Source organism: Oryzias latipes, chromosome 24 (genome assembly GCF_002234675.1).
Source record: "Oryzias latipes chromosome 24, ASM223467v1".
NCBI lineage: Eukaryota > Metazoa > Chordata > Actinopteri > Beloniformes > Adrianichthyidae > Oryzias > Oryzias latipes.
This window is the reverse complement of record NC_019882.2, coordinates 9,517,455-9,542,765: the sequence shown is the minus strand read 5'-3', so window position 1 is coordinate 9,542,765 and position 25,311 is coordinate 9,517,455. Positions and strand designations below refer to the sequence as shown.

Here is a 25,311-nt window from a genome sequence, read left to right as displayed (position 1 = left end):
TAACTATCTTATGGCAGCTTGAAGTATTTAATGAATATCGTGCATATCGTGCAGCCCTACTATTCCTTTTTACTCATTGAACCAATGAAAGCAGAACCTTAAATCCGGTTAGAGTTGGACAATTCTGTTTGAGCCTGTTAAAATAAATTACCGTAATTTCCGGATCATAGAGCGCACCCATCCATTTTCACATGTTTAACTTCTTTTGTACATACACAAGCCGCGTCAGTGTACAAGCTGCATGCATTACGCAACATGGCCAGCCTGACAAATCATATCCTGACTCCCATGCTGAGTGCAATTCATTAGCACACTGTAAGAGCACATAGCATTGCATCAGCTCATGTATTTGAATACACCCACATCCGCCAAACATCATGGATCTCTATTCCGTTCACAAGTTCCTCAGTTATGTTTTTTTTATTTTATTTTAGTTTTTTTTTACTTATTGACAATCTAGGTATCATACAAAAAATTACAAACAGTAACCATATAATCAACATTACATCCCTCAGTTATAATGAGGAAATTTACATCCGCGATTCCCCATTTCCCATGAGTCTTAGGGGCTAAAGGCGGGTCTAACCCCCGGCTTGCCACACTGTTGTCAGTGTTTAAAGAATCAGCAGCAGTGGATGGAAGGGCGAACGGGAGAGCATCTCTCCTTCCACTTGTGTTGCGGCAGCATTATGGTGGTAACGGGGCTGGCTAAAAAAACACACCAGTAAAATAAAGCAGCGGCGACTGAAAAGCGCGCGCCTCAGCGCGATGCACGTGCGTCAGAAGTTTCCTTCCACAACAAACACTGTTGCTCCGCGGACGCCTCTGCGCTCCGCGCTCGCCAAGCGGGCTCTTTGTCTCCCCTTCCTATCTTCTCCGACACCTCTGGCCAGGGCGGCTCCAAGGAGGAGCGCTTCGTCCCCATTGTGCCGGTGGACGGAGCGAATCGTGTCTGTGCAGAGCAATCGGACTTAATACTGAACGTTTTGTGGATGAGGGGCGGATGCGATGTTACGTGTGGGAGCCTTCAGACTGCCATCGGTCCTGCAGCTCAATGTGAACGAGCAGCAGGAGAACATGTCTCCAGCTCACACGGTGGCTTTGAGCTTTTCAATGTAAAATTCCGCTCAGTCCAAACGATCACGTCGATTTGTATTTCCAGTCGTGTCCCAACAAAATAAAGGCTCATTTTTCCCCCATGACTTTCAGTACCCTCTGTACATTGTCATGGGGGAAAAATGCGATTTTGTGTCGAGTGAATTCAAGACACTTTTAGGTTGTGGCACAAACTAACCTACTCTCTATTTATTTCTTTAAAAGAAAACATGCAGCAAATTAGAAGATGGTGGTGTTCTTTATCTAATAACTAACTTTCCAATGCCGTAAGTGGTCTTTATATGATCCCAGGTTCTGCTCCCACTAAAATCCTTATGTTTTTATTCCATATTTTACTAAAAACTCTATGGATTGATCTTCTATTAAAATTTTGATAGTGAACATTCATCGTCATTGAAAGACACTCAAGTAAGTCCTATTTTCACTTAAAGACAGGTTCCAGTATTTCTGCATTTTTTTCACCCTTGCAGAGGTGGGAAGAGACTTAATTCCTGAAATTAAACATTTGAATCGCCAAACAAACATGTCTTCTGATTACCATTGTAGCAGAGGAAATGTGTTGAATTTGCACAGGAAATTGTCTCCCACTCACCCTTGGAGTTTTTCTATATTGCCTCACAGTTCTTTCCATCCTTTGGTTCTCCAATTTCCCTCTTTGTGTCGCTGTCATTGAACTGCAGACCAGACAGAGACCAACGCCATCTGTCGTTGTTATGCAAACCAATCCAAGCATTCTTTGCCTTCTCAGCGGGTTTTCTGAGTTGGTCCATGTTTGCTGTGCTGCTCACTGTGGCCAGATCCGTGTGAAATTCCCTGCAGAACCACAGAGCTTCAGTCCAGTCCACGTTCTGACAATTAAAGTGATATTTGTGCAACTGACATGTGAAAAAACAGAATAGATCTGAGAGAAAAACAAAAGTTACATCAAGAAAAGTCTGCTTGTCAACAATAGGACTAAATGTAAAAAAAAAAAAAGTGTATACTCTTAACTTAGCATTTACTCTTTTGCGGTAAAAAACATTACATCTGAAAATCCATTTCCCACCAAGAAGAAAGACAAACAAAGCAAATTTCATTTTGAACTGAAATAATTTTTAAGCTTCAGAAAAATAAAAGAGCTCATTAAAGTAATCCTTATTTTGAACTTTTATTTTCAAACCACATTGACTTTTACTTTTTTACGTCATTTATTCTTTATATTTTCCATCTGAGCTAGTTTACATAAATATTCAAATGATCTGTTATGGAGGGACATTTACATGACTCTGTCCTGATGACAAATATACCCTATTTAACTCTAAAGGTTTAAAATTACACATTTATTGGTAAACAAATTTATTCCTTAAACACATAAATCATTTACAATTTACTGTTAGGATATGAAAGTTATTTATTATTAAAAAGTATAAACCATTTTCTGATGTTAAAGTATAAAAATAAATGTGTTTTTACATTAATTAATTTTACATTAATTGAAATATGACTCCTTTTTATTTCTTTAAATGGGTTTTTATTTTGTTTCATGTTAATTCTCACACGAGATTAAAATTTATTTAAAAAACAAAAATATATGAATGGGAAATACTTAAGTACACAAATGCGTTTTTATTGCAGTGCATTAAACGTAAACACATGTAAATATATTCCTTTGATTTGATATTTCATCTGAATCTGTGGACAGCCTGAACTAACAGCTGTTTACTTAATAAACCCATCAAATATTCACTCAGCAGGTACTTTCTTACCTTCAGTCTGATCTTCCACCTTCTGCTCTGATGTGTTGATGTGAAATGTTGACAGCATCAGTGCATCTTTGTAATTTATCACCTTTAAATCATAAATATTTGAATAGAAAGTTGCCTCAAACACATTAGCTGGATCATTACAGAAGGTGACTGTTGTGTTTCATGTTAGAGGCTGATTTGAATCTCTTCCTGCATGAGTTCCCTCTGCTCACACAGAGGTACATAATGGTTGACAGTGTTTACCTGCTATACCACAGGAAATATGGTGATGTGATTCAAATTTTACTGAGAAGGGAAGGTTTTCATCTCTTGAAAGCCAAGAGAGCTCTATTTATGACAGGCAGGCAGACAGGCCTCCAGTTTTAGTCAAACTAAAGTTTCTGCCAGTTATTTGTTTTTAGGTTTCAAAATGTTTAGACTTTCATAAAGTTTTTTGTGTGTGAAACTATTTTGTTTAGACTTTGTCCCTTCCTTTAATGACTTGTCATTATATTTATCAGTTTTCTTCCACGGATTGAGCTGATGTCCCCAGACATAAAAAACCTTTTCAATATATTCGTATTATTAAAGAGATGATATATGTGAGCTGGTGTGTGTAATGTTTATATTATGGTATTAAATAAATCTTCATCAAAAACATGTGCTGGTGTCATGGTGCCTCTGTCAGCTACCCTCCCCCTCCCGTCTCTGCTCTGCTCCGGACGCGACCAGCTGGTTCCACTCACCTCATCAACTCACCACATTCTTAAGGAGATCCAAATCTCACCACGGATGTTCCATGGGTCGCTGTCGACCATCCTCGCTCCCCGTCCAAGCCACGGATCCTGCCGAAGTCTCGTGCTCAGGTTCCGACTGCCGTAACCTCCAGCCAGCCGCCGCGCCGCATCAAGAATCCTGTCATTCACTTATCAGTTGTGAATTAAGCCATTTCCATGTATCTGAGTGTCCTTCCGGGTTCCAGCATTTGGGTCTGCCGAGACCATAAAAGCGAGACCATAAAAGCTGTTTTTCTTTCTGAAGCTTTTTCTTCTTGTCTTTTGTCGAAATAAATATACACATAAACTGCTTTAATGTACTTTTTATTGTGTTATAAAAGAATACAACAAAAAAACACACCACCCAATTAAATCCCAACATAAAGGAATAATCTGTCAATACTTTAAAACAAAATTCAATAAACCTTGAATGAAAAGGACAGTTTTAGGATGAATACAACCATTACCAGGTAAAAAATACAGTGTAAACATAATTGCTGATCTATTTTATTTTCTCTTAAGAAAACTCTATGCAGGTAAAATAGGAATCAGTGAATAACTTTTTACTTTGAACAGAAAAAGTTGAACTTCTCCTCATCATGTTTCTTGAACCACTTGTGTTCTCCTCCTGTCTCCATGGCTCCTGACATGTCACACTCATTCACCTGTCCAGGTGAGTTCCAGTTCTTGTAGTGGACCACCTCATCACTGACCCAGAACCAGAACCCCAGAGAGCAGGTGTAGCGCAGTCCAGTCCACACAAAGGGAGAGGAGGCATTCTTGGTTTTCTCCTGGACCCATCTCTGTTCATCCATGTTAGTGATGGTGACCAGGTCATGGTGGTGATGTCTGCAGTAGTATAAGGCCTCCTCCCAGGTCCTGTTCTCTTTGATCAGGATCACATGATCTGAAGGAGAAAAACATGCATTAAACCAGGTCATTTTTTCTTAATGTATATTAATATTTTCTGTGAAACATTTACTGATTACAGGATAGATGTGCTGATCACATTGTCACAGTGTCTCACCTTCATAACAGAAGAAGGGTTTCCCATCATTACCATTGTTAGTTTTTGACATTCCTGATTGAGTTAACATGGCATATTTATTACCACCTCCATAATTGTTTTCATCCCACTGTCTGAAAGAGAAACTGCTGCCATCGGACCACTCCCAGGCATCATTGAACAAACCAATGTAAACAAAATCATAAGAACTAAAGTGTTGCTCTATAACTTTTTTCAGTTTTTCATCTCGTAGCTGCTGCAGTCCACTGACCAGGTCAGTGTGTTTGTCCCTGCAGAACCTCTGAGCTTCAAACCAGGTCATCCTGTCTTTAATGAAGTAAAATCTCTCAGATGTGTTGCTGTCTGGTAAACAAACAACAGAAATAAAACAAACAAACAAACAAACTTACATCAAAGACTTCTTTTCTTAAGCAGGAACATAAATTCTGCAGCCTAAACACTTGAAAATATTTTTTTTCTAGAATCCATTTCAGCTCCATATTTTGTCCAAGTTTAAATAAACAAACAATCAGGCAAAGTGAGAAACTTGTTTTTGTTCACAGATATGTATCTACAAAGAGAAAATAACACAGCAGTGTTCTTACCATTATAGCATATAAAGTGTTTATCAGCGCCACACCCATGATCCACCCATGTGAGGTTTTTCCTTATAGCCCCACAATACTCATTTACTGTGCTAGATTCACCAAAACCCCAGTTAGTTTCATTGAACTCCAGTCCAGGCAGAGACCAGTGCCACCTCCTGTTTGTTGTTTGGGGTCGGTACAGGCCGATCCACGCTTCTGGATTTGGAACAACGTTCTTTGCTGCTTCCCTGAGCCTCTTCATGTCTGTCATGTTAGTCACTGTGGCCAGGTCGGTGTGATGTTGGATGCAGTACTGCTGGGCCTTCTCCCATTTCATTGCTTTATTCACATATTTATACTCATAGAGCTGACCTGTGATGGAACAAGACTGAGCTGAAAAACACAACAGTGAGACAGTCAATGAGAACACAAACTTTTCATATCTCATTAAAATAAAACAGTTTAAGATCAAAAACATTCTTACCCATCAGAATGAGCAGAATCAGACTCCACTGCATGTCTGCTCTGTCAGACTGATTACCAGTTTGACTTTAGTGTTTCTTCATCCAGCAGAGTTAAAGAGCAAAAACAGAACAGAAGCCAACACAATAGCTGTTACAGTTCTATTCACATAAGAAAAAATGGGTTGAGATTATTTTTAAGCTAAAACTCTGGTTAAAAAGATATGACTCATTCAAATTTAGCAAAACAAAAGATTCATTTCTAGTAGAAAACTCTGATGGACAGAAAACAGGAATTTTCGATACTTTAAGTAATGTTACTAATAAACAGGGAAATATACGTGGAAAGAAAACAAATATGGCCTATGGAGCTTTATATATCTAGAGCTACAGTAAAAATGTTCAAAGACTCTTAAGCACCAGAAGTACTCTGATCCATTAATTGATGGAAAATTGAAAGAAAATGATGAATTTGAACAGTTTCCTTAGTTTGTAAACATTATTTATAAATAATAACACAGTAATAGATCTTTTGGACACATTATTTCAAATTTGTAAGCAAAGTAGAAACTTACGTGCCCCGTGCTTCCTGGACGAGGATGTTTGGTTGACTGACACTCAGCACTGTTCAGCACTGCTCTCAGTCATCCTTTCAGACTTTAACACACCTGTTGATGCCACACCTCTTACAGCATTTGAATTGTATAAACATAGGATGGATGCTTTTATGGAATTTGCTTATTGATAAGAATACTTTATGGTTTGAAATACAAGACCCTTAATGCTGCACGACAAAAGAAGCAAATGTCAATCCAGACAATAAAGTGTGATCTGGTTAAAGGAATAGTCTCATTTATGTCAAGCAACCATATTGAAAAGTAGAAAAATTAGGATGAAAAAAAAGGTTTCCTGTGTTTTTGTGGTGTAATTGTCATGCCACTTTTGAAAACCAGTAAACAATCTGATGTTATTAATTATTTGTGACCTGTAATTAATTCGTAATTTATTTATTGTTTACTTATTAATCAACCCTAATAAGCGTAATTTCTATGAATTTTCAGTTAAATTCCTGACAGTACAGCAGAGTAAAATAATAAAATACTGCTAAAAAAGTGCCTTTATGGTTTTTTTTCAATATAATATACTATTATGGTCAGTGTGGAACAAGGGGGCGTGGCTGACCTTTTCCTTCATCTCATCACCATGTCTTTAAAAGCCTGCACCCTTCTCTTTCTCCCTGCCGGATTATTGCAATTCGTTAGCAATTCAGTAGCTCTGTCTTACGGTGGCCGAGAACCGCCATTGCAGCAACAACAAAAGAAGTGCTGCAAAAAAAAAAAGTTACAGCAAACATAAAAAAATACAACTGCAAAAACAAAAAATTACCTGCAATTACCAAAAAACCGCTGCAAATAACCGCCATCCCAGCCATCACAAAAAAATGTACTGCAAACAAAAAAAAGCGATCATATCCAAAAAAGTTGCCTCAACATCAGAAACACTGCAGACATTAAAAACGTCTAACGGAAGTGAATCTTGAAAACACCAGTGACGTCACGACTGATCGGAGATCAGTTTGCAGATTTATACACCAGAAGTGCATTGGTTTTTGCTATATTCACTGCTGCGACAAGGAGGAAAACAGGAGTACGAATCAGAAAACGGACGAGAGAGTGTGGTAAGTGAAAATATTAGTATTCATTGTTACTATGTGTACTTTTGATATTATTCATTAGGCCAGGTAGCCTCAGGTTTATGTCGGTTTATTGTTAGCTTCGGCTAACGCTAGTATACAGAAAGATCACTATTCATTCTGCGTTCACGCCAAACGCGATTCACGGGGCAAATTTGCGTTTGCCGCCTGTCCTTTGCCGCGCGGCGAAGTCTCTGTTCAAAAATGTGTTTCTGTGCTTGATTATGCGGCCGCATATGCATTAGCTATAAGCTAATGTTTTTAGCCTGATCCTTTCTTTCATTAGGCAGTGTCTATTTATCTCACACAACGCATGGAAGACGCAGGTTGTGTTGAGAGATCAGATTAATTGATTATTAAAAGTTCTACAAAAACATCAGTAATCACGTCTCCATTCAGGGTTCATTGGCGAACGAGCGAGCTCCACCAGTGCCGCCAGCCCCCATGCTACTCGCTGACTGGCAGACGGAGAGCTGCTGCCTTTCAGCTAATGTTTTTAGCTTTCAGCTAATGTTTTTAGCTTTCAGCTAATGTTTTTCGCCTGATCCCTTCATGGAGCGTGTTTGTTTATCTCATTTACAACGCATGGAAGACGCAGGTGTTGTGGAATTTGTCTGTAAATATTTTTTTTAATGGGGAGGGAGGTTACCGGTAAGTGAAATATTTTTGTTGATGCGAATTTCTTCTTATTTGTTTTTAGCCAAATATGATAGTGTTTAATGAATAGGTTGGGTTTATATAGTGTGCATTTTATTATATGAATATGTATTTAAACAGAGGGATTTTTGAGAAAGTACCTGAGTGAATTTTACACTTTACTTTCTATGCTTTATCATTTAACAGGTCATGTTTTGTCCTTTCTGTGGGGTGAACCTTCCATGCATCCTGGTATACTGTAGCTCATGCTACAGAAATGTCAGGTTCCTATTGAGTCTTCAAGATGAAGGTACTTTTTTTCAGACTGTTAATCATATGAATCATATGAATATGCATCCCTTTTACTTTACATCTTTGAATTATAATGTAACAAAAAATAATTAGCAACTCCCTAGATTAGTCATTTCGAAGCCTCTAATATAGTATCCTCCTTTTAAACCCTCAGGTCATGAAGCTACTTCACTGGATGGACTTATCCAAAAATATTTCACAGAGGGCCATAGTTATGAAATAATAGTTGACTTACTGAAATCAAAACACAACATATCAGTCAGTCTTCGCAATCTAGAACGAAGATTAAAAGATGCAGGCCTGACCAGAAGACTGAACTACACTCCAATTGCTACTCTGAGGACAGTTATTTCTGAGGAGCTAAAGGGATCAGGCCATCTTTTAGGATATAGAGCGATGTGGCAGATTTTGAAACAAAAACACTCTTTTGTCGTCAGACGAGATGATGTGATGCACCTCATGGCAGAGCTGGATCCATGTGGAACAGAGAATCGCAGCAGACCTAGATTTGTTCGAAGGGCATATCATTCAATGGGACCAAACGAAACCTGGCACGTTGATGGGTATGATAAATTAAAACCTTTTGGAATTGCAATAAATGGCTGCATTGATGGCTTCTCCAGAAAAATTATGTGGCTGAATTGCGGAAAGACCAACAACGACCCTTCAGTAATTGCTCAATACTATGTCAACTGTATAGTTGAGCATGGAGTTTTTCCAAAGCGGCTCCGCACAGATTGTGGCACTGAAAATGGCACAATGGCCGCCCTTCACTGTACCCTGAGATCAGAGCATACAGATGAGTTCGCAGGTGCTAAAAGCCACATGTATGGAACTTCAACATCAAACCAGCGGATTGAAAGCTGGTGGTCCTACTTCCGGAAACAAAGGTTTTTCTTGCTTTCAATTTATTTGTTTTATTTGATGATTGTATTTGCTGTATGCATGTAGGCTAATAAATATGCATTCTCCAAATGCATCCACATCATGTTTTTCTGTTATCAAAATTCTTTATTATAATTGAATTATATTTAATTTTTATTCTGCCAAGTTCTTATACTACATTCAATTAAAGCATAATTCTACGTATTAAACTTCATATGTGTAACAAATATTTTTCTCTATGCAGGAGCCAATTTTGGATGGATCTTCTCAGTGACTTGAGGGAGCGACATCTCTTCAATGGCAGCCCTGCACATACAAATTTGGTGCGATACTGCTTCCTGGGAGTTCTGCAGAAAGAACTGGATGAATACAAGCATTATTGGAACACGCACACCATTCGTCCTGTTCGCCAATCCCGGTGCCCATCTGGTAAACCTGAGGCAATGTATTATGTACCTCAAAGGTGAGAATTAACAGTTTTCTTTATAGTATTTTGGTCTTTGTTCCTATTTACTGATAAGAACAAAACATTGTCAGGTGTATTGGGTGTGGGGATTGTGGTATAATTAGGTCCTTTGTAAGGATTTCAACTCCTGAAGTCACTTGTTTTAATTTAAGTATTATAGGTTATTTTAGGTTGAGTATTTTTCTCCACCACCTTCGCCAGATGCTGGGACTCATGGTTTTAATAATTTTGATTATAAAACGTAAACTTTTAAATACACTTTTCCAGTTTTGTAGTACTTTCTCAAATATTTGATACTTAGTTCGGCCTAAGATCAATGCGTGTCTCTGCATTCTTGTTCTGAAGATAATTAGAATGACCATAAAAACAAAAAATATAACAGGAAGGCTTAACTTTTTTGATGTGTTGCTCAGTATTAACACTTCTCTGTATTTGCTTGTAGATTTGATGGAAGCAATTGTGGTTTCCCAGCATCTGCCCAAACCTTAAACCACATCACCAGCATCATGCCAGTGCCAGCAACTCCAGGTGGGGATGAGCATGAAACTCTATTTGGAGAACTGCAACAAGAGAGTGGTCTAAGAGCTCCTGTGCAGTGGGAATCAGCTGTAGAGAACTACATCACCCTAAAAACCATGGCTGGTCTGTAAAACTTAAGGCAGGATTTCTTGAAAACCAGCAGGAGGCAGACTGTCGAGAACTGGATTTGGGCACCCAGAACTAAACAAATACAACCTTTTAATGCATAGTATTGGCTATGTCGTTATTTCTCTGTCATTCCATTTGTCAAATAAAGTTTTCTGTGTCTGAAAAACAGTAGTACAGTATCTTTATTATACAAACAAGCGTACAAAACATAAAAATGCAATAAATAAAAATGCAATTTTTTCAGTGCAACTTGTGTTTTATAAAGTGCAAGAGAAATATAACATTGTTCCATGAAACAAAACTAAACAGGTGTGGCAACAATAGCTTTTACAACAAATGCATTGCTCTAAAAGCACCCAAAGCCAGGGGAATTCTTTATTCCGAAGTCCATGTTTGCTTTAAAGGCAGTATAGGAGTCCAAAAGAGGTATCTTTAAAATGTTGGCACAGGTATTCGCCATTGGGAATTTGGATGTTGAGGGAGACATGAAGTGAAGGCGTGGCAGAGGACTCATACCAGCAGGAGGCACACAGGGCACACCTGCAGCAAACATTAACACCTCCTCCAAGGTCACAGCGCTGTTATCTTCTAAAATCAGAGCATAGGAAAGAAAGTGACAAAGGGCTTTTGAGTGTATTTATAATAACTTTATTTACGAAAAACAACCCAAAGTGGTATGTTAACCACTCACGCATTTCTAAGAAATTTTCTAAAAACCTGCTCTTTGCTCGATTACATTCTTTCCTTTACTATGAATAATATGCACATCCATCTTTGCAAAAGTTTGGATGTTAGTTTTCGTGGGGGAAATGCAGGCACCCTGACTAGGCCAACTCCAGGATTATGTCATAAATTGTGCGACACCCACACAGAGAGTAAGTGTGCGTCTCAGAAATCAAGTCATCCTCATTCTTGCAAGCTCATCAATGTGCTAAAGGTAATACATAATCATATATATGGAGATGGTTTACTCTGCAAGGGTTAGAAGAGCTTAATATAGGCACCGAAACATTTAAATAATTTGTATAAAAACAAAATTCCGTTACCTTCACAATCAAGAAGATAGTCTGCCCAGTAAGTCCTGGCTTTGTCTTCCTGAGTCCTCATGTTGCTGCCTTGTGGACTGAGTACTGGCTGGAACAGATTTTCTACCTGTTCAGCAGACAGCTTCACCTCAGTGTGACAGAGAGCAGGAGTCAAAACTGTTGGATGTTCCTTCAAAGCTGTCAGGAACTGCAGTGTTTCAAGTCCAGCCTTGAATCTGAAATATAAATATAATATGGACATGAAGTTACAGTGCATCATGTGGAAGTAAACAAGCAAGAAAATGGGACAACAAATCTTTTATGTTGAAAACCTACCTCTCGATTGCTGTGCTGTTTCTGTGGATGATGTACCACTTCAGATACTCCTCTACTAGCCGTGTTTTTTCCTCACATGACCCAACACGCCTGAAGCAACCAGCAGTCTGCAACATGGCACTGTTCTGCAAAATCAAGTCCTGCAGAATTTGCACTGAAGGGTGCATTCTGAATCTAAAAGAAGAGACAATAGAGTACTTTACATTTCAAATATGAATAGAATTATAAAAACGGTGATGCCATATGGATCATTTGAAAGAATGGTGTAAGTGGATATAACGCTCTATACTCATATTTACAATTTCACACTCTTCTATCAAGTATCCTCATACCTCTTTTAGGACTTTCCCTATCTCCTCATCTGTTATCTCTCCTACAGATGACTTGAAACTGTCCTGCCCTGAGATGTAACTGATTAGGTTCTTTGAGAGGAAATATGGACCCGGTCCGCCATGTACAATGGACACAGCAATCATCTTGCCTGCTAAATAGTATTCATCCTCTAGGATAGCTGTCCAAGAAAATTCAGAGTTAAAAGTATTGCATCAGTTTCCATATTAAAAAACACTGCATGACTGAAATGTGTTTGTTTTTCCCTTTAAGACATTGTACAAAACAAAACCTGTTGAGTTGTAGACCAGATAGCGGCTCTCCATGGGTCCATCAAATATGGGCCGTTTCTTCAGCTCCTTCATCAGAAGGGAGAGGAATTCTCTCTTGGGACCACCAGTATCGATACCTTCCTCAAGAGTCCCTTCATTGTCAGAGAATTTCACTAAGATGTCTTTTTTCTCTGAAAATGTTGCCCTTTTAAATCCTCTGACTGCTCCATTCCAAATGTCAGAGCGACAGATGTTAAATCTGCTGACAGCTCGATGGTCGATCTCAAGGGCCAGGTTTGCCGTTATCTCAGATATAGATGGTTTGTCCATCCTGTCATCAGATAAATCATGACTATATTACATGATACAGGATAGCAGACATTTTAGACAAGGAAAAATAATAACCACAGTTGAATTTAGTGCATAGTTTCTTACCCTTCATCTTCTTCAATGTCATGGTTGCACTCAACCCTGTCTGAGTCATCCTCATCCTCAATTACAATGGGCGCATAAAGCTCAGTATATTTACTAAGAAATTGAAACACAAATTTATTTTGTTGATGTCTTAATCATGAAATTATAGAAAGTAAAATTTAATACCTATAGCATGTAGTTTCCATTGTGCCTGATGACGTTCCTGGGACCTCCTGTAAGTTAGAAAGTAAGATATGAATAACAAATATAACAAGGTTAGGTTACAGAAGTTTAAGTGTTTTAAGTTGTGGCTAAAATAGGACAGATTTAGAAAGAAAAGACTATTCTACTTTACACAAACATGGATCTGTAGGTCAGTGTGACACATAATTTTATGTAGTTGAAGACACTGATTGTGTGACAGTCTTTTCAGACAAGGCAAAGTGTGAACCATAGACTGTCTTTAGAAGCCACAATTACAGGAGCTGTTGAATCAGTGCCTGGCTCTCCATCTGCAGGTTCCCATAGCTGGAAGTGAAAACAAAATTGTATATTAATATACATCAGTGAGTGCTTGACATCTGATTAATAGATCTAGAGCTGAACAAATTGGAACATTTTTTTGGATTCTATTATTCCGAGTGATTTAAGACAGGAGGAATGATCATTCTCATAGTATAATTTCTCCCAAAAAGTTGTTTTCTTAAGTTCATAAAATATGTGTAGGCCAGGACACTGCAACATCTTTCCATAATTTAAATGATATTTTTGTATGTTTTAGCGCAAAATTATGGCTTCCATGTAAGATTTAGAAGCATTTTCTCTTTAAGTTAGAATTTAAAGTATGACAACTGTAACAACAAAAGTACCACTCACTAATGTATCAGCTGTATTGAATTCTTTAGACCTCGGACTCCTGATGATCACTTCTGAATCTGATGAGTCAGATTCATGGTTGGTTTCCTGAGCTGTGAAGTACAAGAACAGTATAAGAGGAATTTAGACTACTTAAAACAACAGACAATTTTTCTTGAAAAAAACAAATCACTTTAAAAATCTCTTCTTGGTTGGCAATTATTTCACAATTACTTACAAGAGGTAAAGAAATCTTCAGCTGTACAAATGTACAGTGTGATCCTTTGGTAGGCCTTCCCCAATGCCTCCTTGTACTCTTTTAGAGTGAAAGGTACTTCTGTTCCCGGTATATTACAAATCTTTGTACAGTCAGGGTAGAGCAGTGAGTAAGGACCACTTGGTAAATTTCTGTGGAAGGCCTTCAGCTTTTGCTCAGCTGCTCTCTGCAATGCGGTTGCATCCACCTCTGGTTGCACCAAAAGGGGAAGCACTGATCCTCTTACAGCCTTCAGTCCACCATCTTGTAGCCGCATAAGACCTACTGAAATCTACAGGGAAAAATAGAAATACTGACCGTTAACTAGATCAGTGACGCTATAAATACATGATACTATGGACTGTCAACAAGTTATTAGTTTATATCAGCAAAAAGAGTTACCTTCACAAGCTTAAGGTTGTCGTTTAGTGATCTTTTCTTATTTTTGAAAGATCCTCGTCTTTCTTTCTCCTTCAGACTCCGGAAAGTCTGAAATGACTCCAACATACTTTTTCCAGTAGCTTCACCTTCAAATAAAGGTCCAATTGTCAATAAGAAATGACAGAGAAACACAGTGTGCTCAACTATACTCATAAAGTATACAGAGTGTAAAGTATATAAGCCTAATTTTATGACAGAAAGAAACTTTAAACTTACTTGTGCCAGGCTTGTCATCATCAACATCACAAAGGAATTTAATGTTCTTTCCACACGAACAGCAAAACATTGGCTTAGAATGCTGCTGGTGTCCACAAAAAGGACAATACATTGTGATCTGCAAAAACAAAAAGTATATATTGCTTTAGACTTACTTTACATTAACATTTTTGCCATTATTTCTTGTTTTTTGTTGATTTTTTAACACAAGAAAGACATTGTATTTATTTACTAAATTTCATTTTCATTCTGGCCAAATATTACATTTAAATGAGAATACACCGATAACAAACCCATCATGCCTGCAAACTGTGAAATTAAAAAAGTATGTTGAATCTATAAAAAAAATCTCTTAATTTGATGCCTATGCTGTTATTATACATTATTATTATTATTATTATTATTATTATTATTATTATTATTATTATTATTATACAAACAAAATTAAGGATTCTAGTAAATACTAGTAAAACTCATGTAAAAAAGGTTCGGGACCGCTACCATAACCCACTGGCGCCTGTCGGGCTAAGGGGTAATTAGCTTTCAGCTAATGTTTTTAGCTTTCAGCTAATGTTTTTAAGCTGAAAGCTAATGTTTGCTGAAAGCTCTTCCCGGCATATGCGGCCGCATAATCAAGCACAGAAACACATTTTTGAACAGAGACTTCGCCGCGCGGCAAAGGACAGGCGGCAAACGCAAATTTGCCCCGTGAATCGCGTTTGGCGTGAACGCAGAATGAATAGTGATCTTTCTGTATACTAGCGTTAGCCGAAGCTAACAATAAACCGACATAAACCTGAGGCTACCTGGCCTAATGAATAACATCAAAAGTACACATAGTAACAATGAATACTAATATTTTCACTTACCACACTCTCTCGTCCGTTTTCTGATTCGTACTCCTGTTTTCCTCCTTGTCGCAGCAGTGAATATAGCAAAAACCAATGCACTTCTGGTGTATAAATCTGCAAACTGATCTCCGATCAGTCGTGACGTCACTGGTGTTTTCAAGATTCACTTCCGTTAGACGTTTTTAATGTCTGCAGTGTTTCTGATGTTGAGGCAACTTTTTTGGATATGATCGCTTTTTTTTGTTTGCAGTACATTTTTTTGTGATGGCTGGGATGGCGGTTATTTGCAGCGGTTTTTTGGTAATTGCAGGTAATTTTTTGTTTTTGCAGTTGTATTTTTTTATGTTTGCTGTAACTTTTTTTTTTTTTGCAGCACTTCTTTTGTTGTTGCTGCAATGGCGGTTCTCGGCCACCGTACTGTCTGCTCTGTCTGATTTAGTTTTTGTTCCTGAGGAATAAATTGTCAACCTGCCCTCGGCTTCAGTCTCTGCTTTGGGATCCATCCGCTCAACCTAACAGAATAATCCCGCCAACATGGAACATGCCCTCTCTTCCCAAGGGGCTCTTGTTGGACGGCATGACCAAGCACTCCAGGAGATTATGAACACCCTCCAACACCTTTCCACCGGAATACATCGTCTAGGCCAGGGGTGGCGAACACGCAGCTCTCGAGCCGCATGCGGCTCTTGGACAATGAGCATGCGGCTCTTTGCGTCTCGTCATATTTTCCATATACTGTGCCTCATTTCATAATATTTTCCCTCTTAAACCGCAATCAAACCATCAGAGGGTATTAAAGTAAATAATTAATAATAAAAGTAATTTGGCAGTGTGTGTGTGTGTGTGTTTGATTCTGCACCCGACACATACGTGACCGCCACACTCACGTAAAGGAGCTGATCAGATAGGCTACAACTGGCCTGGGGGTTAGCCCCTAAGACTCATGGGAAGGGGGGGATTTTCAGTGTAAAACCACGAGCCAGGTAGCTGTTAGCAGAATTGAGTTGCATGCCGTTTGGCTGAATGAGTGTGTATCGAAGTTACCGGGTTCCTAATGTGAGCAGGAAGGAGAGGACGTGAATGACAGAGTCAGTTAAATTGTAACTCAACACTTGTTGGAATATTACTCCTTAGTATAAACTGATTCATTGCAATGTATTAATATTTAATAAGTTATTTGCTTTTGATGCAAATGTCAGTCATACAATTTTAAATAAAAAAAACATATAAAAGCAAATTATTCTAATGAAGATCAAAATTAAATTAAGTTGCACACAACTGAAATGTAATGTATTTAATGTGTTTATTGTGAATATGAATGACTCAGATACCAGAAGGATGCTCTGTCCAGATGTTTGTGTATTTGTTGGTGTAAGTATCATTGAAAGAGGAATGTTGATACACAAAGAATTACCAGTTAAATGCTGTTGGATAAACAATGAAATGTTCAGTTTTCTCATCATAAATCTGACTTCAGAGGAGTCACATTCTCACCAGCATCAACCTTACTGGCCGTCACTGAGTAGTTGTGTGTCAGAGATAGGCAGAGAAAAGAGTGAGAGGAAAAGAGAGAGAGAGAGAGAGAGAGAGAGAGAGAGAGAGAGAGAGAGAGAGAGAGAGAGAGAGAGAGAGAGAGAGAGAGAGTGAGTGAGTGTGTGTATGAAATGAGAGAGAGGTGCCTGTGTGTGAAATGACTAGCAGTTTTTTTCCTAAACACAAGTGAACCATATAGTAAATCCTCTTCAATATATGATTTTAATTTGGTCTTTAATTGATAATTCACCTGAAAGATATAATTAAGTATACACATATAAATATATAGTTATATACGGGGGAGGGGGCGTATGTGTAAATAGTATATGAGTATAATGACAGTTCTTAAACTTTGCTTTAAATTGAATGAAGGCCTTCTTGCTGTTACCGCAATGTATGTAAAAAAGCGGCACACCGTTTTTGAGAGAGGGCTCACTTGACAGCAGTTCGACGAGAGAGGGCTGGCTTGACACCAGTATAGGATCGCTAGATCAAGTTCAAGCAGTGTTGCCAGATTTGGTGGTTTTCCGCCCAATTGGGTGGTTTTGGTTCTAAATTTGCGGGTAAAAACGGCTTTGGGTGGGTATGCATAATTTGGGCGGTTGGACTATGTTAGACTCTGTGGCTGTTGGAGTTCTATGTACTGAAGCTCCGTGTGAATTCACCATAAAGACGCTTAATGGACCGGGCTCTGTCAAATAATCTGTTGTTGGGGTGTGCCGCCCCGCCGCTTAGAAATTGTGTTCTTTAAAACTTGACCCTGTGGACGTGTGTTGGAGGAGCTACCACCTAATGTCTGTGTAAATCAATGCATGGTAGACACGAAGAATGTGGAGAGATCAGGTTTATTATTTTGGAGAGTTCTGCTTGGTAATCATGTTTCCATGTTCCATGAGTTCATAAAATAATCCCAGAGAAAGTCTCTGCTTCAACTGCCGCAGTGAAAGCTGCGTCTTAATCTGACGCCCGTGTTTGCATCTCTCTGACAGAGTTTGAAGCCAAAGCCCCTCCCCCGCCTCTCTACCTGCTTTTCTCTCTACCTGTTCACCTGTTCATATCCTCTGCTGGTGAAAGTTGTTTTCCCCCGCGCTCCGCAGTGTGTTCTACACAGAGAGCGCAAAATACGGTCATCATAGCAGCAGGTTGACACGGTAGTCTGGGCGCTCTGGCGCAAGCGCAGCACAAGGCTAAAAGAGCTGCACGCAGGTTACAGTGAGGATAGAGCGGGTCCTTTCAGAAGGCGCTGAAGATTTTCAAACAGTGGAACATTCAGCATCTGCTCCAAACATTGCAGAGCAGACCAGCACAGATGCAGAGGCAATGCCCGAACAACATTTTTCTCCTGTGACAGTGATTGTGAGAAGAGGTCATTGTCTTACTGATTAAACGTGTGCCTTTAAGGACCTGAAAGTTTTTACATCAGAGATTACCATCAAAATGCGTTTACCAAGTGGGGAGCTTGAACAAGGAGAAGGGGCGAGTGTTTTTCGAGACAGCCTGACTGAATTATGGACAGAATTCTATGACTGTTGCACATTTGCAGTTCAAGTGAAAGTCCCATTCATCAGGCATGATTTTCAGTTGGAAGAATGGCAGGCTGTGGCTCGGGTGTTTGTGGTGGGCTGAAAACAAGTTTCTTACTTCCCAGTGAAACTTACAGTCCCCTTTCTGGAAGAAGTGCTGTATGGGTCAGTAGCCAGTAGTTGAAAAGAATCCCTTTTGATTTTTGTATCGCAAGAGGAAAAAGATGTTATTGTAAATTGTTATTGTACCAGTCCTCTGGAGGACTTTCCTGCCTGGTTCTGGTTCCAAAGGTACCTCGTCCTACGGAACCGAACCACTTCAGAACTGTCGCCTTGACTTCCCACCTGATGAAGGCTATGGAGAGGATCATCCTTAGACATCTCCACACTCAGGAGAGCTCAGCACTGGACCCGCTGCAGTTTGCATATCGACCAGGCATCGGGGTGGATGACGCCATCATCTACCTGCAGCATCGGGCCCTGTCTCTCCTGGAGTCCCCTGGGAGCACTGTGAGAGTCATGTTTTTTATTTCTCCAGTGCTTTCAACACCATCCAGCCATCGCTGCTGAGGTCGAAGCTGGAGGTTGCAGGTGTGGACCAACATCTGGCTGCTTGGACCATCAACTACCTCACAGACAGGCCACAGTTTGTGAGGCTTCGTGACTGTGTGTCTGATGTGGTGGTCTGCAGCACGGGGGCACCTCAAGGAACTGTGCTCTCCCCATTCCTGTTTACCCTGTACACATCAGACTTCACCTACAACTCCCACCACTGTCATCTGCAGAAGTTCTCAGATAACAGTGCCATTGTGGGCTGTCTATCAGGGGGGGATGAGCAGGAGTACAGGGGGGTCATCACTGACTTTGTTAGCTTGTGTTAACCACCTGCTGCTTAACACCAGCAAGACAAAGGAGCTGATCCTGGACTTCAGGAGGTCCTCACCATCACAGTCACCGGTGAACATCCAGGGTTCAGACATTGAGGTCGTGGACACATTTAAATATCTGGGTGTTCACCTGAACAACAGACTGGACTGGTCCAACAACACAGATGCTCTGTACAGGAGGGGCCAGAGTCGCCTTCACCTACTGAGGAGACTGAGGTTGTTCGGCGTGTGAAGACAGCTGCTGAGGACCTTTTATGACACTGTGGTGGCCTCAGTGGTCCTTTATGGAGTTGTGTGCTGGGCGGGGGGCAGTGCAGGCAGAGACTTGAAGAGGCTTAACAAACTGGTTAGGAAGGCCGGCTCTGTCTTGGGCTGCACACTTGAGTCCATCGAGGAGGTGGCGGACAGGAGGATGTTAGCTAAGCTGACATCCATCATGGATAACCCCTCCCACCCCCTGCACCAAACTGTAGAGGCGCTGACCAGCTCCTTCAGCACAAGACTGTTGCACCCTCAGTGTAAGAAGGAGCGCTACCGCAGGTCATTCCTCCCCACAGCCATCAGACTGTACAACACTGTGTTACAGTGACACTCCACGGTCCCAGGGGTGTTTTTCTGTTTAGTCATTGATTCATTTACTTTTGTTGTAGTTGTTGTTTTTCAATTTTAAATTTTTTTTTGTTCCTGAACAGTTGTTTGTTTTTGGTGTGAACTTGAACTTGAAAAATGTATTGTAATGTTTTTTTACAGTTTACATGTTTTGCAGACTGCATGTTTTTTACACTTTTGCAGCTGTATTTATTTAATATTTAATATTGATTTCTTTATTTAATAAGAATCTCATTTTTGATAATAATTTTTCATAATAATTTTAGTAATATTTTTAATTATCTAATATAAATGTCATTTGTGATGTCCTTTATTGATGTTATATTATATAGATTATTTCTGAATGTCGTGTTGCTGCCACAGAAATGAAATTTCCCCATTGTGGGATTAATAAAGTCATCTATCTAAAGGCTTTGGAGGACTTTGACTCAGTGGAAAGTGATGAATTGCTTGATTTACTTGGATCACTTTAATGTAGGCAACTGCTTACCAAAGACACACTCCTTCCCATTTTAAAAAAAATGGGGCACAAACTAATCATTCAGACCCCAAATTATGTCATCAAGTGTTGGCAACCAATTATGCCCTCCATTAGTGGTTCAGTTCCACGACCTGATCTGGAAGCGTTAATTACACACAAAGAAAACGACAGCAAAAACAGTAAAGGACCACCTAAACTTTCCAGAGGAAATGACAGCAGACCAATCAGTGATTGCCTCACTATCTGAAAAGGTACAGGGGAAACCGATTCCAACATTCTTCCTCTCTTCTTACGTTTCTGCACTGGATCAGATGTTTTGGACAAGTCAATAAGTGTTCAGTTTGTAGAAACCTCAGAGTTCCTCCGAAGGCCACAGTCTCACACATGTGGATGTATTTTAAAACTACCGATGGGTTTCCACAGCTATCCTGATTTCCGCAGTGAATTCAAAAGCATACTAACAAGTGCCATGTGGGTAATGGACGTTATTTAAGCAGAAACAAATTCTAAGAACATCCAGCTGTTATATTAGTGTTTAAAGTTTGATAATGTTTTTGTTTGCCTGTTGGAAAGCAGACAATTCTGTTAAATAATTGTTTAAGTACAGTTTTTTTCTTACAGCTCATTTAAGGATTGTTTAAGGTGGCTGTATTTTTTCCCAGAAAAGCCAAAACCTAATTATGGTTTGCACAAATAGGTAAAAGAATGTTATTGATTTAGCAATTGTAATTCTTTAAATTATTTTGTTATAATTTTGATGAGTACTTCTGTTTACCTTTTGAATGTAGGCAATTCTGTTAAACATTCTGTTGATTTATTTAAATATTTACAATCCCAATAAATTTTGTTCTAGGTTTTTTGTATTATGCAAACAAAAAGACACTTATTTTATGGTTTGCACAAATGTGCGATCTTTTTATTTTTTATGACCAACTAACACATTTTAAATATTTAGTAAACACTTTAGTTTTGGTATTTGAAACACACAATTTTGATCAATTACAATTAGCTGTAATTATTTTTACTGAAATTACATTTACACTGTTACCTACAACGGATTTTTAGTGCCACCCCCCCGCAACATGGTCTGTTCACTCTCCTTCCCTCGGGACGGAGGTACAGGAGTGTGAAGTGCAGGACCACCAGACTCAGGAACTCATTCTTTCCCTCTATTAGTGTCAATTTATTTTGCCCCACTTGAACGGGAAAGCATCAAATGGAGGAAACGCTAGCAGGACTCCACTCATGACTCAAAAACTCCCTGAACTTGTCTCTTTTCTTTATTTGCATTTGGCTTTAGATAGAACTTTTTCCACATGAGTTAATGAGTCGGTGAAGCAAGGTGAAAAACCTGTATAGAAATAATGCTTCTGAAAATATATTCTGTTGACAATTAAATGAACAAAAACTATCATTTAATTTCAAATAACAAAATATCACACTTCAAATGATCAAATTTCCCACTGTTACGGCCCCCCGACAGGCAAACCTGTCCCAGTCTAGGGGAATTCACAAAGGGGCCAAAACATATGGACGATGGACACCAAATAAGTTTAGGATCACTGTTTATTGAGTGGAAAAATTAACCTGTGTCCTGTAAAACAAAAAAATAAATAAATTAATAATTACTGTGCTGGTCCCAACAAAAAGACAAAACAGAGGGATTGGAGCCTTGGCCAAACATAAAATAACTCAGGGAGACAACTGACCCAGCCAACATTGACCGGAGTCAGCAGCTCCCTGCTAAGGCTGCCTAACAAAATCTAACTATTGAAACAAAATAAACAAAGCCCGCAAATAAGGACTACCAAGGTCCACCCCCAAACTAAAATAACAAAACCCAGCAGTATAAGACTGATGAGGACCAAAAGGGAATCAAAATGGAAACAAACCAACCAGCACAGCTCCAACTCAAACCACTGCCCCTCAGCCTCCTGCTCTGCCCTTTCTGCATGCCTCTCAGTTGGTTGTGGCCTCCCCTGACTTAAATACCTGGCAGGTGCTGATCAAGATCATTGGCTTCACCTGCCAGGTAAGCAGAATGAAAGGGGATGCAGCAAACAGCAGCAGCAAGACATAACACCTCCACCCATAAACTTGTGAACATGGGGGCCAGTTTCCTGAAAAACAAATGCTCCAGAATTCTCAAGTTCATCATCACAGAGCCACCTGTCCTGTAAAAGGTCTGCCTTGGTTGTCTGTGCATTGAGGATGGCTTCTGTGAAGAGAGATAATAGATTCATGTTTAAAGGAAACCGATGCATGCCTTCAGTGCCTGGTAATGGGTTGCTGTCCACAGTGACCTGCTCAGATCGTTTATCCATCACCAGAAGCTGGCACTGAAGTCCAATCCTGCAATGGTTCCTTGGGGCACATATTACTAAGTGAGATTGGGATGTTAATGAAAGGTCACACATTTTTCTTAAGATCAGTTGCTTCAGAGGAAACACAGTTGGTCCCTTTAAAGCAGTTCCAGAAAAGGGTAAACACCCAAGCGGAGAAGGATCAGAGACTCTAGCCTCATGGCCGCCAATGTGAACATGAAACTTGACAGGCTGCAGGCCAGGTGCATCAAGATGAGCCATGAAGCTGTCACTCAGGTCTAGAAAATCCTTTTCTGTAGACTCATCCTGCTCCTGCCCTCTGGCTTGGGCAGGAAAACCTTCAGGATGTTTCCCAACCAAATTAGAAACCTGATTAACAGAGATGGGAACGACATGTTGGTTTATCAGGGCTTTGTCCTCAGCTAGATCATTTGTTTTCCTGATAAATCCATCATCTCCTCCACAAACCTCAAGCTTAAGCGCATATGCACGTAGCACCACAGCCTTCACCCTGTCATGGTCCAGACACTCAGTGGCTGGCAAGGACACCACTGCTTCCTGTGCCTTCCCAGTAAGGACTCGCCGCAACAAAAGTGGCCAGACAGTCTTAGGCCACTGCAACACCCTAGCAGCATTCTCAAACAGAGCAAAAATACTCATTAATGGCCCTGTCACCTAGAGGAGGTACAAATTTAACACATTATCACACTCTGCATGCCTCTCCTTGGTTGAGGCTCCCCTGACTTAAATACCTGGCAGGTGCTGATCAAGATCATTAGCCACACCTGCCAGGTGAGCAGAATAACAGGAGAAGCAGCAAAGCAGCAGCAGCAAGACATAACACACACAACAAAGCACCGTGATCAATTAATCAAACAGACATAGAAAATACATTTCAACCAATTCACATCTAAAGCGCACCGATAACGCAATAAACAGCTGATCTCTAAAAGCGCCTCTGAAAATGCCATAAACAGCTGATCAACCCCGATCACTTCCGCATCTTACCCGCTGCCTCTTCACTCGTTTAGATGCCTTGGGGTGAATTTTTCTTTCATCTGACGGTTGGCCCAAACGTCTGCTTCCTTCAGCTCGCCTGTCAGATCAGCGTGTTTGCGCGACACGTGAATCACAGGGTGCGGACAGGCGCGCTGACGCAGGTTTAATCATTCTCACCTGTTGCGGTTGACCTATTTTTGGAATCTTATTTTTCTCTTTGAATATCTTTTTCTCAAATTTTATAACTCACTTTCCAAATATTCAATTCGCACCCCGATTTATTTTATTTTCAACCATTTTAATTTACATATACACACGCTTTTTTTCTCCTTTTTTTTTTTTTTTTCTCCCAAGTGTGTGTGAGTTTTGACGTAAACAATCAGACTCCTTAACAGCTGATGGGAGTCCGTAACAACAAACAGCTCCTTTGCACATACTCATTGTTTATTATTACTGCTCTTACACCTTAATATTCAACATCCACGTGTATCATAACATACATTTCAGATATCCTGTATATATCCTACCCCATTTTTATTTTTATTTTTTTAATTTAACAAAAAGTCAAAGTCAGCTTTGTTGTCAAATATGCTGCATACACATGACAAACAGCACAGATGAAATGGACACTGATGATCTTCTCAGCTGTTTTTACAACCTTTAACCTTTAGGCATTCAGAGCAGACAGCAAAGTAAGCATCTCACTGTTTCGTTACTGTGCATATGACAATAAACCCGTTTGAATCCTTTAAGTTTAGTCTGACTGCTTTGCTGCTGCGTGGCATTCACTTGCTGCACTTAATGCTCACTTCAACTTTAATCTTGTAAATTTATGAGGAAAAAGTAGTCAATGTAAAACTTTAAAATCTCGTAATGTTTATTCATTAATTCATCCTCTAAACGTTTTTTTGTCCCTTTCAGGGTTGTGGGGCAACCAGAGCCCATCCCGGCCACTCGTGAGCGAAGGCAGCAGACATCCTGGACATGTCGTCACTCTGTCGCAGGGCCACAATCACACTAATACATACCCTCACATTCAGACCTACACTGTAAGAAAAATCCTGTTGTTTTTACAGAAAAAAAACTGGCAAACATTTGTTTCACATTAAAAAATGTATTTATTACGGCAACCTAACGTTACACAGTCTTGGTGTGTTGTTTTATTTACAAGATTATTATGTTAAAATTGTACCAAGTTCAGTAAAGTTGTTTTCATTGTTACTGTATTTTGGCACAAACGCTGCCAATTTTATTTCGTAAAAACAACAGCATTTTTTCTTCTTTTCATGCTCTTAAAAATACAATCACAGTAACATAATATTGTGCCTAATTCCTTTTTTGAAACCAAGATCCTTTTTATGAATGGTGACTATATAATATTACTTGGAATCCTAATGTTAAAGTAAAGCATTGTTTACCAACCTCCATGCGGCTCTTGGCCAATGAGTGTGCAGCTCTTTGCGTCTCATCATATTTTCTATATACTGAGCCTCATTTCATAATTTTTCCCTCTTAAACCACACTCAAACCATCAGAGTGTATTAAAAATAAATAATAAATAATAATAAAATTAATTTGGCAGTGTGTGTGTTTGATGCTGCTCCCGACACATACGTGACCGCCAATTATTTGTGCAGGTTACGCCCAAT

At 39.5% G+C, this 25,311-nt stretch overlaps 3 protein-coding genes and 1 long non-coding RNA gene across 5 annotated transcripts; 2 read left to right on the top strand and 2 right to left on the bottom strand.

Moving 5' to 3' along the window:
• Positions 1-3,982: 3,982 nt before the first annotated feature.
• Positions 3,983-6,292, bottom strand: LOC105357876 (C-type mannose receptor 2-like). Its single transcript, XM_020700380.2, has 4 exons — positions 6,246-6,292; positions 5,694-5,769; positions 4,644-5,602; positions 3,983-4,523 (listed from the first exon to the last, which is right to left on the bottom strand). The coding sequence occupies exons 3-4, from the start codon at positions 4,942-4,944 to the stop codon at positions 4,180-4,182; spliced, it is 645 nt and encodes a 214-aa protein (XP_020556039.1). The 5' UTR covers positions 4,945-5,602; positions 5,694-5,769; positions 6,246-6,292; the 3' UTR covers positions 3,983-4,179.
• Positions 6,293-7,032: 740 nt separating this feature from the next.
• Positions 7,033-8,807, top strand: LOC105355275. The gene is made up of 3 exons (XR_002872914.1): positions 7,033-7,348; positions 8,207-8,309; positions 8,466-8,807. It is a non-coding gene; the product is annotated as an uncharacterized LOC105355275 (long non-coding RNA).
• Positions 8,808-8,817: 10 nt separating this feature from the next.
• On the top strand, positions 8,818-10,476 carry LOC111947097. Its single transcript, XM_023953222.1, has 3 exons — positions 8,818-9,201; positions 9,441-9,659; positions 10,105-10,476. Exons 1-3 carry the CDS (start codon positions 8,843-8,845, stop codon positions 10,310-10,312), a joined length of 786 nt encoding a protein of 261 aa, XP_023808990.1. The 5' UTR covers positions 8,818-8,842; the 3' UTR covers positions 10,313-10,476.
• Positions 10,477-10,725: 249 nt separating this feature from the next.
• On the bottom strand, positions 10,726-15,635 carry LOC105353901. 2 transcript variants are annotated; one of them, XM_023953220.1, is made up of 12 exons: positions 15,325-15,635; positions 14,456-14,573; positions 14,201-14,325; positions 13,781-14,090; positions 13,564-13,655; positions 13,168-13,215; positions 12,874-12,920; positions 12,709-12,801; positions 12,294-12,604; positions 11,672-12,182; positions 11,357-11,571; positions 10,726-10,898 (listed from the first exon to the last, which is right to left on the bottom strand). In XM_023953220.1, the coding sequence occupies exons 2-10, from the start codon at positions 14,565-14,567 to the stop codon at positions 11,998-12,000; spliced, it is 1,323 nt and encodes a 440-aa protein (XP_023808988.1). In that variant the 5' UTR covers positions 14,568-14,573; positions 15,325-15,635; the 3' UTR covers positions 10,726-10,898; positions 11,357-11,571; positions 11,672-11,997. The 2 variants fall into 2 exon arrangements, with proteins under 2 accessions (XP_023808988.1, XP_023808989.1); XM_023953221.1 differs by having other exon boundaries at positions 14,201-14,319.
• Positions 15,636-25,311: the final 9,676 nt, after the last annotated feature.